The following is a 16,909-nucleotide window of genomic DNA, read 5'->3' on the forward strand; positions in this document are numbered from 1 at the left end:
TACCTAAGCACCTTCAGAGGAGATGTAAAGGAGTGAGCGAAAACAGAAAGCATTCTGAAAACCACACAAATGACAAGCCTCTGTGTCCCTGTCAGTGGCTCCAGGGTTTGGTGGGAAAGATAAAATGCTCCAGCAGTGTGACCTTATGGGACAGATCCTCTCCCTCCTCAACTGTGGACAAACTGGGCATGGAGCCCAATCATGAGCTCTTAGGGAAAATAATATCTGAAACTAAGCCACACTAAGCCACTTCCCTAGTCTGGAACAAACACAGAGCTGAAGCAGGGATAACTATTTAATCAATATTAAACCAAACTCTTCTCCCTCTTCTTCCCCTCCTCCAACTAATAATATTCAAACCAAACCATGTTCTATATATTTTCTAACTTTTCAACCAAACCAGGGGAGGAGAAGGCTTTTTGGAGACAGTTGATATCTGTACTAATGATAAAAACTGAGTAGCAAAATCCTGAGAAACGAGGGTGGAAAGAAGGGGAGGATAGTAGTCACAATAGTATCTGAAGCCAACTGTATTTTGGAGATAGCAGGAAATTGTTGCAGCTGAAGATGTCTGATGTCTTCTGGTGCCTGTCAGACACAGGCTGGATTCTGGCTACCATGGGGTCCCTGCTTGAACCATGGACCGCGGGGTCTACAGTCTTTGCTCATCATCTGCCTCAGTTTGACTCAAAGGTCATTATAGAGGTAAGAAAATTAACCTTTCAACATCAACAAACTCCCAGAAGAAAGTCATTTCAAGCTCAAAATTTGGACCCAATTGAGAAATATTTTATTTAGCAAAGAAGTCTCTTAACACAACCCTGGCTCTGGGTTTCTTAAAGTGTGAAGCACTAAATCAATCATTGTATCAGAATTACATCAAGATGTAACCTTGAAGAAAACACACATTCCAAACCTTTCCCTAGACCTATGGATCAGACTTTGTGGACTTGAAAACCAGAATATAATTTCTGAGAAATGAAAGCAAGCTCAGGTTTCATAGACCCTGGCTCTACCAGGGCCAGGTAGCTGGAGTGTGAATGTATGTGTTTGCATGTGTGTGTGTGTGTGTGTGTGTGTGTACTCAATTTAATGATGTGTTTAGAAACAGAGGTCTTGGAATGTGGCAGATATAGTTACTTATCCCATGTTTGACATTTATTAGTGGCACTCTGAGCTTCAGTTTACTTATCTGTAAAATGGGAGTTTTAGTGGTTGCTATCTCCAAAATTGTTGGGAATACTGAGATTATGTGTGCTTAGCCCTGAAAGTAGCACATAGAAAATACTCAATAAATGGTAGCAGTTGCTGTTAAGTATACATTATGACGGTAATCGAGGTCACCTGCATGAACAGCTTCACTGTATTTCTCTTCACCTGAAAATTGTGTCTCCACTCACTCCCCTGCTTTATATCTCAGAGGCAGACCTGCCTCTTCACCTCTCAAAGTCCAGCTCCCGCTTGACACCTGCTGCTGGCCTTGTTCTTTTCCCTGCCCTCTATTTGGAGCCCCTCTCTATTAATCTTAAACTCACTAAACCTTTTATCCTGTATTTTCAATCTTTTGCTGTTCATTGACGCTACTCCCTCAGTCAATAAACATATTCAAAGTGCCTCATCCTAAAAATATCTTCCCTTCACCTTGGTACACATTGGACCAACCCTGTCTTTCCTTCCTTAATGTCAAACTATTCCATGGAACATTCTCCACTTGCGACAGCCACAGCCTCTTTACCCAGCTTACTCCTGAACATTGCACTCTTCCAAGACTCTGCCCTCAGCTTTCCCTCCCTTCCAAGTAATTTCCTTCACTTCAGTTTCTCCAGCAGGCGCATCTACTCAGGTGGCTCTCGAAATTACCTCGTCTTTTCTCTCCCAGGGAGTTTCACCACATCTTTCTGCTGGTTGGTTAGGTCTATCTGATCATCCCTTCAGCACCTGAAACGGCACCTTCCATTTCTCCTTCCCTGATCCTATATCAATATCTACCTCTCCTTCATTATTTTCTGTCTCCATTCTACCAGTCTCTGAGGCATAAATCTCCACAAACGACCTGAATCTATTACCTTTCCTCTTCCCCAACCAGGTCCAATTCTCCTTTCCCTACAAGGGGTGTCCCTAAAGTCTCAGTATATTTTAGACTTGAATTATTTCAAAGTATTAATTCTACAAATTTACTCCAAACTGCATTTGAAAGTTTGTTTACTATATTTTATACTTGTTACTTTCATGAACGTTTAATAATAAGCTTTTGAATTTACTTATTAATAGTTTCAATCTCTCTTATTGAAGATGGGAGATCGTGACTAAAATGAAAGATATGAAATTTAAAAATTACTATTCAAATTCACAAAACAGAACTTTCCCTCCATCAATTCTCTCACCAACACCTCAACTTAGGCTTTCTTGTGTTCCCCCAGTAGTACCTGATACGTGCCATGTATGAAATTCATGCTCAATTTATATATTGAAAGAATTAACAAATGAATAAATGGGCTCCCCTAGAGGAAAGATCAGAATTAAAATGCTAATAACAGATTTGTATTTTAAATCTTAACTGTGAAAATAAAGTTTCTTCTCTCCTCACTTTCTAGACATTTTTCAAATATCCAATTACCCAATGCCTTGCTGCACCCTCTGTATATCGAATGATTTTGCAGCAGAAATTCACCAGGTAAGGTAGGAGTGGCTGTGGCTGGTGACAAGAATATTTGGGTACCATTTTAGGTACTCTGATACACTGAAGTCTGTTTTTAACTATGGTTCTTTGCAGATACTCTGTGTGCGTGTGTTTGTATGGTAAGTGTTGGGGGTGATAATTAGCAGCCAATCTACTTAGTTCTTTACACAGGACTCAGAGAACCAAATGAAACATTCAGTGAACCTTCATCATTTTGTTTCTTTTTCATTTTTAAGCATTTTTGTTGTGAAATAAACATACAGAAAAATACATAAGATACACATTTACAGATTAATGAGTTGTTGAAAACAAAACATCTGTGTAACTACTCACTGAAGTCACAAAAAAAGAACATTGCCAGCACCCCAAAGCCTTCTCATGCCTCTCCATCTCCCCTAAAGGAATCTACAATCTTGGCTTTTATGGTGTTCATTTCCTTATTTTTCCCTTAGAAGTCCTCCTAAGGAAATATCCCCATAAAAATTGTTCTATTTTACCTGCTTTTGAACTTCATGTAATTGTACATTATTCTACAGTATCTGGCCTAGTTTTTCACTGTTATGTTTCTAAGATGTGTCTGCGTTGTTACCTGATAGTGGAGTCAATTTTCATTACTGTAAAATATCACATTTGATAAAAGTACCACATTTTAAATGAATTCTCTTGATGGACATTTGGATATGTTTCCTTTGGGGGCTATTGATTCATGCTACATCGAATTCTTGCACATGTATAGTGATGCATAAACACACATTTCTGTAGAACTTCTCTGGGAAAGGAATTGTTAGGTCACACTGACATCACACGCTACTACTATGTTTTCCAAAGTATTGAACCAATGTATGCTCCCACTGGGAGGGTAGGAGAAGTCCCATTGTTTCATATTTTCGGTAGTATTAGTTATTGTCAAAGTTTTAAATTTTGCCAACCTAATGTGTTTGTATTCTCTGGTTTTGTTTTTGCATTTCCACATGTTTGTGGATTATTTTTTAACTAACTCGAAATCTGTTCTTTGAACCTTACGGTCATTTATATAACTTTTATTTAACTTACATAACTCTGAAAGTGAAATGGCTACTTCAAAATCAGAGCTAATATGTTTTAGACATAAGAGTTAAAATATTAAGGAGTTCAGTTTATTAAGTTAACTGAAATACAGCTTGATTTTATTCACAAACCCTCAATCTGGTTGAAATATGTTTCCAACTTTATTTCAAATTTTATATTACAGTCTCTTCTTGTGACAACCCTGAGAAGGTGACCAAACCTAGTTAAAATTCAACCAGGACTTAACTATTGACTCCATTGGACACTCTGCCCATTTTATTTATTTGGGATAAAGCTCAATAAGAATGAGAAACATGCTCTCAATGAAACCAGTCATCCTGTCCATTAGTACTGGCTGTGTTGGTACCAAGAGAGAGTGATAAGGGAGTCTGCCACCTCCCTCATCCCTAGAAGCTGTCCCAGCTCAGCACCATGCCAACTGGTCCTAAGACCTCAATCACATTTACCCACTTCCTTCAGGGAATCCATCATTTTGTGATAGTTTCTGTTATTTATGGACATTTTCATGGAGAAATGGATGAGAGGATTTTCACACACAACGTACCTGGCAAACTACTGCAAATGTTCACAGCAGACATTTCTGTTCAGTCCAGACTTCCTTCAGGGCTGCTACCTGTGATCCTTTTCTTTTCTTACAGAAAGCTCAATCTTCCTGATGTCCTGAGTAATTCATTTCCAACCCCTAATTCGTGTTCTTCAGCCAGAGAATAGACAAAAACTCTTCAATTCATATAAGTCCACTGAAGGCAGTATAGTTTTATTATCATCCTAGCATAAACTTGGGGTCTTATTCCTCAATCCTTATGGTTTATAAAATATCCCTTTTAGCTACACAGAATGCTTAGAATGAGTCCTAAGCACACTCCCCACTCCCATTAGATCAACATCCAAATTCAATCCTGATCTCTGTGATTTAACCCATTAGACTCACGACTATCACCACTTACCTTCTTCTAGAGGAGTTAACAGGGACCAAACGGAAATGAGTGCCTTCCACTTGGATTTGACCATTAGTAAAATGCCCAGAAGGCAAGTAAGAAAGTGAAGAAGTAGAAGGATGAATGATCCAGATGACAGTGTTCTCTTAACATCTTGGGCCTAAAGTAGAGCACCCAAGCCTAATCTGAGCCTCTGTTGACACTTTGCCTTCCCCTCAGTCTTAGGTTCCCCACTCTGGAACACTGCTGTACTGGTGGGGAAGCCCTGCTGCCCGAGGAGCAAGAACAGTGGAAAAGACAGACAGGTGTTCTGCTCTACCAGGCCTATGGACAGTCAGAAACGGTAGGTGAAATGTCCCTTCTGGACCAGTCAAGATGTGCTTATCCACTGAGCTCAGGAGATAAGCTGAATCATGCTGAGGATGTGCAGAGGCACCAATGTGTACAAGCATTGCTCAAAGCCACTGGGAGGCTCCAGAGCTCTTAGCTAATTTATCCCAAACAAATTGACAGAACAGACAATTTGCAGACCATCCATTTGTCAAAAGACCAACGTGCTGAAAACTACTGGATGGAAACTTAGAGAAGGGTCTAAGGACATGGTGTCACTGTACCTGTGATAATTGGTTTAAGGGAGCCCAGGAGGGGCAGCTGGATAGATGGCATTCTCCAGAAACATGCAGGCCACCACCACAGCTCCTGTCCACTTCACCATCCCTTCCTAGGCAGCAACTAGAGGAGCAGGCAGGAACTGGTACTAGAAGTTCACTAGTTCATTTCTGCCTGTTTAAAGAACATAAAGCTTGGATTGTGAGACACTAGCATGGGGAGAGACTTCTATGTACACCCCCATATACACACAATGTAATCCCCAAAAGGATCACTGACCAGTCAGGTGGGCAGGGTGTGCATAGTATCATGTGTGTCTTAACCTCAAGGACTTTATCCGTGATAGTGTGAGCAAGTACCTTTCTTCCAACACTTTCTCAATCCATTTCCCATGCTGGACCAAGCAATTTCCCCCTACCTCCCTATCGAGGGATGCCTGTCATCTCAGGACCTGTAGCAAAATAGATGTTCTAGACCCAATTCACTTGTTTGACATTATTTTCCAAAACAAAAATTAAATAATCAGTTTGGGGGTCTGCTTCCAGGTCCGAGAAATGTTAAGACTCCAGGTATGTCCTTGCTGGTTTACAGTTTATATTCGGACAGGGAGAATGAGGTTAGAACTACACAACTACACTCACAACACTTGACCCTTTTTCTCAATGACTCATAACAGAATACTGTCCAATACCTAGATGGTGCTTTATTTCACCAAACATTTTCACACCTGTCCACGCATCTGTGCGACATTTTCTACACGCCCATAGTGTGAGCAGTGACAGCAGAGGAGAAAATGCTTCTTCTTCCAGGAGCTCAGACCTCTGTCCAGATCTCAGCCTTCCAGGTATAGGTTTCAAGACTGTAGGCAAATTACCGAGTCTTGCAGAGTTGAACTTTCCCATCTCTAAAATGGAAATGCAATGCCAATCTTGCCAGGTTGCGATAAGGTAAATGAAAGAAACTATACACATCTCTGGGCACAGTGCCCAACTCTTACTGCGTTTATGGTTTTCATTGTTGGTTTTTAGGTAGTTATTGTATTCAGATGCTGGGGGTGCAAAATGGGTGGGCCATCTCTATTCTCTGAATGCTCATTATCTACTGAGGGAAACAGACTAACAAAAAAATATATAATGCCCTATTGGCAACAATGGAAGTATAGGGGAAAATACTACAGAAAGAGAGTCTTCCAACTTACTTTTCTTGGGACCTGAATGATAGTTAGAAGTAGTTGTTTATTGAATACTTGCTATATGCCTGGCACACACTCAAAAGCACTCAAAGTGATAAATGTTATAATTATCCTCTTTTGACAGAGAGGACATCAAGGGGGATTAATTGGTACATGGCTAGTGAAGGGTGGAGTCAAGATTCAACCTGTGGTCTATCTGGATATAAAGCTCTTAACTGTAGGAAGAATAATATTTTGAAAGTGAAAGTGAAGTCGCTCAGCCTTGTCCACCTCTTTAGGACCCCATGGACTGTAGCCCACCAGGCTCCTCCATCCATGGGATTCTCCAGGCAAGAATACTGGAGCGGGTTGCCATTTCCTTCTCCAGGGGATCTTCCTGACCCAGGGGTCAAACCCAGATCTCCCGCATTACAGGCAGACACTTTAACCTCTGAGCCACCAGGGAAGCCTGAATGATATTTTAGAGAATTGTTAAGAAGGAAAAAGCTTCATCAGGAAGACTGAAGCAGTGGGGCAGTGCAAAGGGAACAACATGAACAATGTGAATAACTTCAACACAACTCTGAAAAAGTTGAGGCAGATCCAAGTAAATGTTTGTTAAATGGATCCATGGCCTTCTCCTGGCACACTGACACGTGTCCAGCATACAGTGTGAACTCCACACCCTACATTACATGCCCCCAGCCTGGAGCTTACTCTTCTGCTTCTTCTTGGCCTCTCCCACTGGAATCGGACTCAGCATCAGGCTCAGTCCCAGTTCATGTCAGATGCAGTGAATGCCTGCTGACTAGAGTTGGGTCAATGCCTTCCAGCTTCCCCACAAGCATTAAATGACATTTGTGAGCGTGGATGCTGTGTTTGATTCTTGTGGCTTTGTGATCAGCCTAGACTCTTGGCCAACCCCAGTTCTCTTCTTTTATTAACAGGGAATAACTTGTGGCACTCTCCGGGGGATGAAGATCAAGCCAGGTTCCATGGGGAAGGCCATCCCACCCTTTGACATTCAGGTTTGATGGGGAAGATATTGGCAGAGAGAAGTTAGTGTTTGGCTAAGATTAGACCATTGTGTGGCATGAGATGACAGAACCAGCCATGCATCCCAGTTGTCCTTTCTACTCTCTGCCTACATTTCCTCTAATTTCCTGGGGAGGTTTCTGTTGAGAACTGCAATGTTCTGGGCATGAGTGCAGCTTGCCAGGACGGCCAGAAGCCTTGCTCACCCAGCCTGCAGAAAGAGTAGAAATCCTGGCACTGGAGGCTCTCTCCACGACTGGTGCTTTTAGCCTTTCCTGATCCATATTTTCTCGCTTGAAGACACATTTGGGATGTGTATATATCTATGAAACAAACAGATTCACCCATGACTTGGATTTCACCATTTGCTGGCTTCAATGACTTCTGACAGTTTTATTATTTTCTGAGAGGGCTTCTCCATCACAACCCCTTTCCCCAGTTACCCCTACTGTGTCACATGAATAAGCCAGGCAATATTTGCGTGGGGCAGGACTGTTGGTGATCCTTGCAGGGTGGGATTCACAGATCTCTTGCTCCAGATCATTGATGACAAGGGCAATATCCAGCCTCCCAACACGGAAGGAAACATTGGCATCAGGATCAAGCCCACCAGGCCCATAGGCCTCTTCATGTACTATGAGGTAAGAACATACCATCTGCTTCCAAACAGGCTCCCAGAATCCTCACAGGGAGTTGTGTAGGTGATAACAGACTGGACTCAACTCTGCATCCTGAAACATCTTCCATCTTCCTTTATTCACGCCAGGTCAATGAAATCTGTTCTAATTAATCTCAAAGCTCTTAATCTCACATCCCTTTCTATCATAACCCATCTGACACTTACAGGATGACTAATGGAGTAGAAAACAGCTTAACTTCAGAACCAACAGACTTGAAGTCCAGTTATCTCTTATGGTTAAGAATGTTGACTTTGAATGGGTTCAATTCATACCTGCCTACTACCAACAGGATGCAGAAAAATCTATTAAATCTTGCTGAGCCTCCAGGGGTGTCTTTATCCCCTATTTCAGAGTAAGAAACTGCAGATTGAAAGCTTGACATGTCTTCCCCAAGACAAAATAAATGGCAGGATTAGGGTTCAAGGTGATATGTTTTAGGCCCCAAACTCTAAATGAAAAATTCAGAGATTAGAGAAATCTACAGTAAAGGAATCTACAATAAATATAAGGAAACCTGCTGTAACTCTTCATCAGACAAACTCTGGCTAGCAGTGGCCACTGAGAAGAAATTCTCAGCTTCCAAGATTGACTGTGGAAGTGTAGACAAGCCCTGAAACTGATCTCAGACTCCAACTCTTTGGGAACCCCATGGACTATAGTCCACCAGGCTCCTCTGTCCATGGAATTCTTCAGGCAAGAATATTGGACTTGGTTGCCATTTCCTTCTCCAGAGAATCTTCCCAACCCAGGGATCGAACCTGGGCCTCCTGCATTGCAGGCAGATTCATTACCATCTGAGTCACTGGGGAAGCCCATATTATTTCTTATGCTGTGCTTAGTCATTTCATTTCATTTCAGTTCAGTTCAGTTCAGGCACTCAGTCGTGTCCAACTTTTTGTGACACCATGAATCGCAGCACACCAGGCCTCCCTGTCCATCACCAACTCCAGGAGTTCACCCAAACTCATGTGCATCGAGTTGGTGATGCCATCCAGCCATCTCATCCTCTGTGATCTCCTTCTCCTCCTGCCCTCAATCGCTCCCAGCATCAGCGTCTTTTCCAATGAATCAACTCTTCACATGAGGTGGCCAAAGTATTGGAGTTTCAGCCTCAGCCTCAGACTGATGCTGGGGCTGAAACCAGGACTGGTCTCCTTTAGGATGGACTGGTTGGATCTCCTTGCAGTCAAAGGGACTCACAGGTGTCTTCTCCAGCACCGCAGTTCAAAAGCATCAATTCTTCGGTGCTCAGCCTTATTCACAGTCCAACTCTCACATCCATACATGACCACTGGAAAAACCATAGCCTTGACTAGACAGACCTTTGTTGGCAAAGTAATGTCTCTGCTTTTTAATATGCTATCTAGGTTGGTCATAACTTTCCTTCCAAGGAGTATCTTTTAATTTCATGGCTGCAATCACCATCTGCAGTGATTTTGGAGCCCAAAAATAAAGTCTCACACTGTTTCTCTGTTTCCCCATCTATTTGCCATGAAGTGATGGGACCAGATGCCATGATCTTTGTTTTCTGAATGCTGAGCTTTAAGCCAACTTTTTCACTCTCCTCTTTCACTTTCATCAAGAGGTTTTTGAGTTCCTCATCACTTTCTGCCATAAGGGTGGTGTCATCTGCATATCTGAGGTTATTGATATTTCTCCCAGCAATCTTGATTCCAGCTTGTGCTTCTTCCAGCCCAGCGTTTCTCATGATGTACTCTGCATAGAAGTTAAATAAGCAGGGTGACCATATACAGCCTTGACATCCTCCTTTTCCTATTTGGAACCAGACTGTTGTTCCATGTCCAGTTCTACCTGTTGCTTCTTGACCTGCACATAGGTTTCTCAAGAGGCAGGACAGGTGGTCTGGTATTCCCATCTCTTTCAGAATTTTCCACAGTTTATTGTGATCCACACAGTCAAAGTCATGCCGTGTGGGGCCACCGAAGATGACTGGGTAATGCTGGAGAGATCTGACAGAATGTGGTCCACTGGAGAAGGGAATGGCAAACCACTTCAGTATTCTTGCCTTGAGAACCCCATGAATGGTATGAAAAGGCAAAATGATAGGATACTGAAAGAGGAACTCCCCAGATTGGTAGGTGTCCAATATGCTACAGGAGATCAGTGGAGAAATAACTCCAGAAAGAATGAAAGGATGGAGCCAAAGCAAAAACAATACCCAGCTGTGGATGTGACTAGTGATAGAAGCAAGGTCCAAATCTGTAAACCGAAATATTCCATAGGAACCTGGAATGTTAGGTCCATTAATCAAGGCAAATTGGAAGTGGTCAAACAAGAGATGGCAAGAGTGAACGTCGACATTCTAGGAATCAGCGAACTAAAATGGACTGGAATGGGTGAATTTAACTCAGATGACCATTATATCTACTACTGTGGGCAGGAATCCCTCAGAAGAAATGGAGTAGCCATTATGGTCAACAGAAGAGTCCGAAATGCAGTACTTGGATGCAATCTCAAAAATGACAGAATGATCTCTGTTCATTTCCAAGGCAACCCATTCAATATCACAGTGATCCAAGCCTATGCCGCAACCAGTAACGCTGAAGAAGCTAAAGTTAAATGGTTTTAGGAAGACCTATAAGACCTTTTAGAACTAACGCCCCCAAAAGATATCCTTTTCATTATAGGTAAGTGGAATGCAAAATTAGGAAGTCAAAAAACACCTGGAGTAACAGGCAAATTTGGCCTTGGAATATGGAATGAAGCAGGTCAAAAGCTAATAGAGTTTTGCCAAAAGAACAAACGAGTCATAGCAAATACCTTCCAACAACTCAAGAGAAGACTCTACACGTGGACATCACCAGATGGTCAACACCAAAATCAGATTGATTATATTCTTTGCAGCCAAAGATGGAGAAGCTCTATACAGTCAACAAAAACAAGACTGGGAGCTGACTGTGGCTCAGATCATGAACTCCTTATTGCCAAATTCAGACTTAGGTTGAAGAAAGTAGGGAAAACCACTAGACCATTCAGGTATGACCTAAATCAAATCCCTTATGATTATACAGTGGAAATGAGAAATAGATTTAAGGAACTAGATCTGATAGACAGAGTACCTAATGAACTATGAACGGAGGTTCGTGACATTGTACAGGAGACAGGGATCAAGAGCATCCCCATGGAAAAGAAATGCAAAAAAGAAAAGTTGTGTCCAACTCTTTGTGACCCCATGGACTGTAGGCCACCAGGCTCCTCTGCCCATGGGGATTCTCCAGGCAAGAATACTGGAGTTGGTTGCCATTTCCTCCTCCAGGAGATATTCCCAACCCAGGGATTGAACCCACCTTTCTCACTTCACAGGTGGATTCTTTACCATCTGAGCCACCAGAGAGGCCCAATTATTTCTCATAACTGCATGCAAATATACAATTATCTTAAAAGTTTAATTAAAATACCATTTTCATAGTCTTTATGTGAGGCTCAAATAGGTAATCTTTTGAGAAGAAAATTCATTCAACAAACATTTATTGACACCTCTCATCTGTCCAGGCACTGTGTGAATGCTGAGCTTATAAGAGTGAATAAAATAAATGGAATTATACTCTAGTAGAAATTTTATTCTACTGGAATACCACACAAAACTGAGTTGTTATTTTTTTAATGCTCTTAAAATTTGCTTAGTATTGTTCACTATTTTACCAGTAGCATGCTTTGAGTGCTTGCATTCAATGAAAATAGAGAGATATAAAAACTGCCCAAATCAGGTAGAGAAGGATTTGAAGCCAGTATCTGAACCCTGTGTTGAGCGTCATCATCTGTAAACTCACTGCTTTCAACAAAGGAGTGCTGTTCTCTTCGCAGAATAACCCAGAGAGAACAGCTGAAGTGGAATGTGGGGACTTTTATAACACGGGGGACAGAGCAACTATTGACGAAGAGGGCTACTTCTGGTTCCTTGGGAGGAGTGACGATGTCATCAACGCATCCGGGTAGGTGTAGCTGACCCTGAGCCAGAAGGTATCACTCTCATATGCCTCGAGGGATCTAGCTTGCCCAGACATTCCTTCGTGCATTGGTGGTGGACTCTCAGACTAGTTCTGAACCATGGTAAGACATCATGCAATTTAAAGGGACTGGCAAGGAAAACTTTACTTTGGTCCCTCTTTGTTGAGGGAGCTTATTCTGTGTGCTCCTCTGATGAAGCACACACCACAGAAGAACATAACAACAATAATAAAATTCACCTTTATGGAAAATGTATTATGTGACAGTGCTCTGTGCAGTGTTTTATACAATCCACTTCTCAATGCTAGAAGGTAGATGTGACTATGCCCATTCTTTTTTTTTTTTTTTTTTAAATTTTAGGGGCAGAGGCCCACACTCTGCAGCATGAGGGATCTTATTTTCCTGAGTGGGGGTTGAACGCATGTCCTCGGCAGTGGAAGCACAGAGTCCTAACCACTGAACCACCAGGGAATTCTCTTGATTATGCTCATTTTACATGAGGAAACTGAGTCAGTGACCAGTGGAAAAAAAAATTTGCCGGAAGTTTCAAAGACAGTAGAGGGTGCAGCCCAGATTTAAACAAAAATGGCCTGACTCCAATTCTGTTGTTCCTAAGTCTTGAATAATTTATAAAGGAGATAAAATGACACATTACGTAGTTTAGGAACAGGATGTAAAATTTCAACAAATGTTGACGATAAAGAGTTTTCATGCCAGAGGAAGCTGCCTGACTTCAGGAATCCACATTTCAGTCCTCTTACACAGCCTTTGCACAGGCCTCTGGCTCCCTGTGATACTTTCCCTCTGTGCCAGGGGAAGATGTGTCTCCAAAAGGTGAGACCTGAGAGCCTGTGTCACCCTAGCCTTGGAATTTGCTCAGAAGGAACCATTGGTCCTGCAGGTACCGCATTGGGCCAGCAGAAGTAGAGAATGCCCTGGCAGAGCACCCAGCGGTGGCTGAGTCTGCTGTGGTGAGCAGCCCGGACCCGGTTCGAGGGGAGGTGAGGAGGAGGACATGGGGTCATCGTGGCTGGGTGTGGGACTGGGAAGACACGTCCATGTATGCTCCAGGCCCATACCTACCCAGCCTTGCCAGGAGGGAGGGCAGTTAGTGTACATGTGCACTTACACTACGTGGTCAGCAGGGGGCACTGTGGCCTCATCTGTGACTGAAATGATGCTCATTGGGAATGCCGCTGCTGAGGCCATCTAGGAGTTAATGAACCCTTTCTCTACACCAGTTTATTTATCCCTCACAGAGCACAATGAACTAAGGATTCTTTTTATACCTTTTTACACAAAAGGAAACAGAGGCATGAAGAGGTTAAATAACATGTCTGGATTACTCAGCTAATGAGTGGTAGAGTCAAAAGGAAAATTGAGGACTCTGGGTCCAGAGGATACATTCATGGATTCAACAAGTGTGCATTGAACACCTTCTGTGTACGATCCCTGTGAAATTAAATGAAGACATAAGTAATAATATGAAACTAGTAGATTACCAACATTTATTAAGTGCCAAGTTTTAACAATTATTAACTGCCCATAGAACTCTACCTACCTAGTGAAAATGGTGATGATAACAATGATAGAGATGCAGATAAATTTAAACTAGCTTCAAGTTTTATATGCATTGTCTCATGGAATCTTTACATAAACCTGATGAAGAATGAACCTCTTCTCTCCCCATTTCACAGGAAAGGAAATTGAGATTAAGAGAAGTTAAATGATTTTTCCGGGTAAAAAGTAGAAATCAGAAGTATTCAGATTTCTAAAAGCTCAACTGTCCATTTGTTTTTCCATTAATTTAATGAGCATTTACCCTTTGTTTTATTTTTGGCCACCCAGTGCAGTATGGTATGTGGGATCTCAGTTCCCTGACCAGGGATGGAATAGTGCCCTCTGCTGCAGAGGAGAGTCTTAACCACTGGAAGTGCCAAGCATTTACTTTTTGAACTCGCCTGAGTCTCCACGCTGGTTCTTTACTGCAGGTAGTGAAGGCATTTATTGTCCTGAACCCAGGATTCTCGGGCCGTGACCCAGACGAGCTCACCAAAGAGCTGCAGCAGCATGTGAAGTCAGTGACAGCCCCATACAAGTACCCAAGGAAGGTGAGTGAGAGCAGATGGGTGGGCTCTGGTCCCCTTGAGTGCTTCTGGGGATTCCACTGCCTCAAGCCTCATAGGATGTAGTGTAGCTGGGGTGAAGCAAAAGTACCCAACAGAACTAACAGTTTTGTCTACAGAAGAAGCTTTTCAGCTTATGGGTGTGAGGGAGCCCACTGAATTGGATAGAACCTCTATCCTGTGTCAGAAACTCAGCCATTGCTGGCATGTCAACCTAAAGAAAAAATATTAGACAATTGTCCAAAGATATCCATGTAAATTATTTATAATCTTTCAAAATTTGAAAAAGACATCCAAATCAGCAACTTCAAAACTTTTGAAAAACATTATTTGTACTGAAATATACATTTTATATTGCAATCCAGTATACATATACATACGTAAAAACAAAAATTAACAAAATGATATTTATCCTAACAACATGTAATGCATTCTGATACTTTTTATTCAACTTCATTTGTTTCAAATGCCATGAACAAAATACAAAAAATGATCAACAATAGAGAAAGGATTAAATTATTCAAGAAATGTAATATTATTCTGTAACTGAAAATGTGATTTTTATTTTTAACATAAAAATATCATGACAATATATTATTGAGATAAAAACACAGGCTATGAAAGAATATATATAATACTATACTATTTGTTTAAAAACGAAAAGTTAATATTTCCTTCTTTTGTAATAATAATTTGCTGCATTGTCTGAATGCTTACAATCCATACATATTATAAAGCTATATATCTAACATTTATTGAGCATTTACTATGTGTACCAGACCCTGGACTGAATGCTTTACACACATTATTATTTTATTTAATCCTCTCTATAACCTGAGATAGGCTTCCCAGTCTACAAAGAGGAAACTGAGGCTCAGACACTCAAAGAAAATTGCCTGAGATTAGAATAAATAAAAGGTGGAATTTAAGATCATGTGTACCTGACAACAGAGTTCATGCTGTTAAGATTAGGATCTGATGCTTTTTCAAGAGCATAATATAGGATGCATAGCAGTTAAGAAGGGTTAGATGTTACTGTGGGTAACAAACAGTCCCCAATTTGTAGTGGGTTGTAACAAGGAAGATGTCTTTCTTGCTCATGCCACTTGTCCACCATAGCTTTCCTGGGGCCTTTGTTCCACATCTCCTCATCTTGAGACCAGGATAAAGGAGCAACTGCCTTGTAGGTACCCACCAGAGTACTAGAAGAGATGGACAGAGAAGGTGGCCTGTCTCAATGATTCGCAACTATTTTATTAGAGGTGGCATACTTCACTCCTACACATAATTCATTGGTCAAAGTACATCAAAGGGCTGCATCCAACTTCAGAGGGTAGAAGATTTTGACAAAAATGGTGGACCCCACAACTGGTGGACCCCAATAATGGTGGCACCAGACTGTGCCATGGTGTCCACCTGTCTGGGGGTCTGTGAAGGGGCAAAGGAGGAGAGCTGCTGGGAGTTGATAGAAAATGATGGGGATCAGGGGATCTCCATTGGAATGGGTTTGCTTTATCTTCATCCAGGTGGAGTTTGTCTCAGAGCTGCCCAAAACCATCACTGGCAAGATAAAAAGAAGTGAGCTTCGGAAGAAGGAGTTTGGTCAAAAGTAGTTGGCAATAAGCTCAGAAGTCATCCTGTGATCTTGGCCAAATTCCTAACTGCCTCAGTTTCCTCATGATGGTGAGGATGAGGAGAGGAATGTTGAGAGAGGTGACTTGAAAGAGAACCAGGAAGGCCAACATTCCAGCATTTTGGTACTTTTAAAATAATATCAGTCACTATCCTTTCTTCAAGTTCCCTGTTCCTCTAAGATTGCCCATGTGAGCGCTCAGAATGGGGCTAAAGGAAATAAAATATTTGAGTTAGCATCAACAGTGACTCTGTTGTGTGTTTATTTTGAGAGATCTGGTGCTAAATGCTTAGTTCAGTTCACTCACTCAGTCATGTCCCACTCTATGCAACCCATGGACTGCAGCATGCCTGGCTCCCCTGTCCAACACCAGCTCCCGGAGCTTGCTCAAACTCATGTCCATCAAGTCAGTGATGCCATCAAACCATCTCATCCTCTGTCATCCCCTTCTTCTCCTGCCTTCAATCTTTCCCAGCATCAGGGTCTTTTTCAATGAGTCAGTTCTTTGATTCAGGTGGCTTCAGCCTTAGCATCAGTCCTTCCAATGAATATTCAGGACTGATTTCCTTTAGGATTGATTGGTTTGATCTCCTTGCAGTCCAAGGGACTCAAGAGTCTTCTCTAACACCATAGCTAAGTGCTGGCCCTCTGTAATTCCCATAATCCCCATCAAAGATTGCCCCAGGGCCTGATTCTTCCTCCTAATTCCAGAGACTCTGGGTGGCCGCTCACACTCATTCAGTGACCAGGAGCTGGAGGTCTAGGAGGACAATCTGTGGGGCCCCAGATGTCTGGCTTGCTTCTGCCCAACTAGAGAGTGAGGCAGGAGGCAGGGCATTTGTGGTGTCTAAGGAATGGAGTAGAGGGAGGGCAGCCCAGCTTGGTGACTACGCTTCTCATCTGCCACCATCCAGTGGATCCACTGCCTCTCCCCCGACTAATAACGCTGATGTTGGTGCTTGCAGATTGAGCTGGGGTCAGCACAGGTGAGTGAGAGTCC

At 42.1% G+C, this 16,909-nt stretch overlaps 1 protein-coding gene across 6 annotated transcripts in view; it reads left to right on the top strand.

The window, feature by feature from the left end:
* ACSM1 (acyl-CoA synthetase medium chain family member 1) overlaps positions 1-16,151 on the top strand; it is a 55,716-nt gene extending 39,565 nt beyond the window's left edge. For 3 of the 6 annotated variants that reach the window (XM_040257404.1, XM_040257414.1, XM_040257422.1), the window contains exons 6-14: positions 546-705; positions 2,595-2,674; positions 4,906-5,029; positions 7,414-7,494; positions 8,041-8,142; positions 12,007-12,134; positions 13,052-13,151; positions 14,142-14,261; positions 15,803-16,151. In XM_040257404.1, the coding sequence (XP_040113338.1) occupies positions 546-705; positions 2,595-2,674; positions 4,906-5,029; positions 7,414-7,494; positions 8,041-8,142; positions 12,007-12,134; positions 13,052-13,151; positions 14,142-14,261; positions 15,803-15,889 (982 nt within the window). In that variant the 3' untranslated portion in view covers positions 15,890-16,151. Of the gene's footprint in view, positions 1-545; positions 706-2,594; positions 2,675-4,905; positions 5,030-7,413; positions 7,495-8,040; positions 8,143-12,006; positions 12,135-13,051; positions 13,152-13,847; positions 13,890-13,998; positions 14,262-15,802 lie in introns of all 6 variants that reach the window. The other 3 variants (XR_005723988.1, XM_040257430.1, XM_040257438.1) reach the window with 3 other exon arrangements.
* The last annotated feature ends 758 nt before the right edge of the window (positions 16,152-16,909 follow it).

Source organism: Oryx dammah, unplaced genomic scaffold (genome assembly GCF_014754425.2).
Source record: "Oryx dammah isolate SB20612 unplaced genomic scaffold, SCBI_Odam_1.1 HiC_scaffold_2, whole genome shotgun sequence".
NCBI classification, from domain to species: domain Eukaryota; kingdom Metazoa; phylum Chordata; class Mammalia; order Artiodactyla; family Bovidae; genus Oryx; species Oryx dammah.